The sequence below is a fragment of the Rhagoletis pomonella genome, unplaced genomic scaffold (assembly GCF_013731165.1).
Source record: "Rhagoletis pomonella isolate Grant_MI unplaced genomic scaffold, Rhpom_1.0 Rhpom_scaffold_00007, whole genome shotgun sequence".
Lineage (NCBI taxonomy): Eukaryota > Metazoa > Arthropoda > Insecta > Diptera > Tephritidae > Rhagoletis > Rhagoletis pomonella.
This window is the reverse complement of record NW_023458561.1, coordinates 61,680,290-61,682,985: the sequence shown is the minus strand read 5'-3', so window position 1 is coordinate 61,682,985 and position 2,696 is coordinate 61,680,290. Positions and strand designations below refer to the sequence as shown.

The 2,696-nt window shown below is 34.7% G+C and overlaps 1 protein-coding gene across 1 annotated transcript in view; it reads right to left on the bottom strand.

The window, feature by feature from the left end:
* The window catches only part of LOC118743264 (diacylglycerol kinase 1), a gene marked incomplete at its 5' end in the record, with an annotated part of 152,188 nt that extends 151,014 nt beyond the window's left edge, over window positions 1-1,174 (bottom strand). Inside the window, 1 exon segment of the mRNA XM_036475837.1 lies at window positions 1,050-1,174. Coding sequence (XP_036331730.1) covers window positions 1,050-1,172 — 123 coding nt within the window.
* Between the last annotated feature and the right edge of the window lie 1,522 nt (window positions 1,175-2,696).

Genomic DNA, 2,696 nt, shown 5'->3' with positions numbered 1-2,696 from the left:
ACATAGCAACTAGCTACGATCAGTGTTGCCGCGAGCTTGAAAAAAAAAATATATGTATCAATTGCCAAGCGAAAAAAGTATCAAAACTTGTTAAAAGTAAATACAACAAGAGTTTTAGAATTTTTATTTGAAAAATTAAAAATTAATGAAATTATACCCATTTTTAAGGGAATTTTGTTAAAGTAATTTTTAGGCCAAAAACAAAACCGACTTCATTTCTCATATAAAAACTTAGGAGTACCGTCAATAGAGTACAGTTAATGATCGGATCTAAAGCAGATTAGTATGGGATCACCTCTGAGACCTTTACGATGCAAAAAGAATTATCAAAATCGGTTGACGTTGCCCAAAGTTATGCGGTAACATACATACAAAAAAAATATTCCAACCAACTGATAACCTTCTCCTTTTTTGGAAGTCGGTTCAAAAACGTTTCAGTTGTAGTAAAGTTGGAAGCAAGGAGAGTTTATACTAGGTGGTGTTACTGGCGAATTTAGACTTTCGCCGCGGTCCTTATGAATGTCAAAACGATGTGTTTGTTGTAGACAAGGCGAATTCATGCTACAACAAACACATAATTTTGACATTCAGAAGGACCGCGGCGAAAATCTAAATTCGCCAGTAACAGCACCTTGTATAAATTCGCCTTGGTTGTGGGTAAACCCAACATTTTTTAAGCAAATTCAAAAATATTTTTATTAGTATCAAAATTTGGCATTTGTGAATAAAAAAGTATCAAAGTATCAAATTACAAAATTTTAAAAGAAACGTATCAAAAATGATACAGTTGTATCAAAACGGCAACGCTGGCTACAATGCGCATAAACAAAAAAAGAGGAAAAAGAAAACTGTGCAAAGACAAATACACGCAGCTGCCAAGCAACAAAGAAAATGAAGTAGACGTTGTCACCGTAGTACACTTTACACGCACCTACTCTGGCGAGGAGCAGAGCAGCACTATGACATCCTTTATGAGGGGATTTCTGCGTTTTCTTTCGTGTTTTGTTCATTGTATATGCGTATTTACAGTTAAATCAACTTTTACTTACCGGTCGCAATTCGCTAACATCCCAGCCAAGATATTCGGCAACAGCCATCATTTGATTAACAATCGCATCCATTTCGGCGGTATCCAGGACGCCATTGCCATCGGTATCGTACAATCGAAACATGACTACGTACATACATAGATGAAAAAGAGAGGCGGAATGAGCAACGTGGTAGCGTAGAAGAAAAATCATATAATTTAAATAATGCTGCACTTCTACTGTAGTTGAAGCTAACGAAGCCATTCAAAAGCCTTTATTATCAACATTTTAGTGGCAAGCAAAGTGGAAGATTGCGCTCGCTTAAATCTGAATGAGATTTACAGCACAGCGATATTATTTAAGAATATAAAACAACGCATTCTGGCGCTGACGCCTTGGTTGCTACTTTTATTTCTTTGCGAAAGTAAAACCAAATGAACGAATGTAAGTAGTTGGCTACATTAAACTACTAGCCGTATTTTAAACAAAATTTATACTTCCAAAATGTCAGCTTACTCCTTGAAATAAGTCACTATTTGCATTTAATACATATGTACGTAAATACCTCCCACATGCCACTTAGCTTATTTAGCTTGCTTGCTTGCAGGCATGTAGTGGCAAGTTTATGAGCTTGACTCAGTGTAATTTATCGTTTCTGCTTAGTTTAGTTGTTGTTGTTAGATGTATACTTTTTTTGTTTGTGTTTAGTTCATAGTGTGCAAGAAATTGTTGGACTTGCTGCTTATTTGTCTATGAACTTTCGAACTCGCTTTTATTTTAGTTTCAGTTAATAAAAGCAGGAGTTGCAGCTATAAGCTTGGTGTGTAGCTAAGTCTCTCTTCCTGTAGAAAGTTACCCTTACTTGTAAAAGTTCTGCACTTATTTTATAAAAGAAAAATGCAAAAGGCAAAGTATTAAAATTATTATTACCAAAAGGTGTTTTTGAGGGTCCTTTTAAGGTGAGTAAATCAAGATCTGGGAATTTCGCATTATATCCCTTACTTTATGTGGCACAAAATTATGGACAATGTTGAACTAAAATTAGAAGCCTTTGTAGGTTTTCGAAAGCACAACTCCACTACTGATCTATAGATATGGAATGGCGAAATTTATGGGCTTTTAACGAGATTGACATAGTCAAAATCTTAGAAATGTGAGGATCGCTAGGTTGTACATGACAAAAGCAAGAAGATTATGCTCTGGCGAAATCTTCAACTTAGCATCCATGAGAGACGACAATGAAATCAAGGTCTCCGTTGAACAAGCTCTAGGCTTGTTGCTGCACTTTGTAGGAGCAACTGTTGGAATTTCATAAATTAGCGAGGCAATAGGCGAATCCTAATCTTAATCCGAATATGAATCTCAAACTCAACATCAATCTCAACTTTAATCTCAATGTCAATTTTAATCTTAGTCTTAATTTTAAACTTTAACTTAATCTTTATCTTAAACTTAATCTTAATCCCTGCGAAATTGTAGCGCGCACTGCTAACTACTACACCACAACGGCCACCAGTAGTCGTAATCTTAAACATAATCTAAACTTAATCTTAATTTTTATCGTAATTCTTATTTCTTATTTCTTAACTCTTAATCCCTTATCTTAATCTTCATCATAACTTTAATCTTAACTTAATCTTAATTCAATCTTATCTTAATATTAATCCT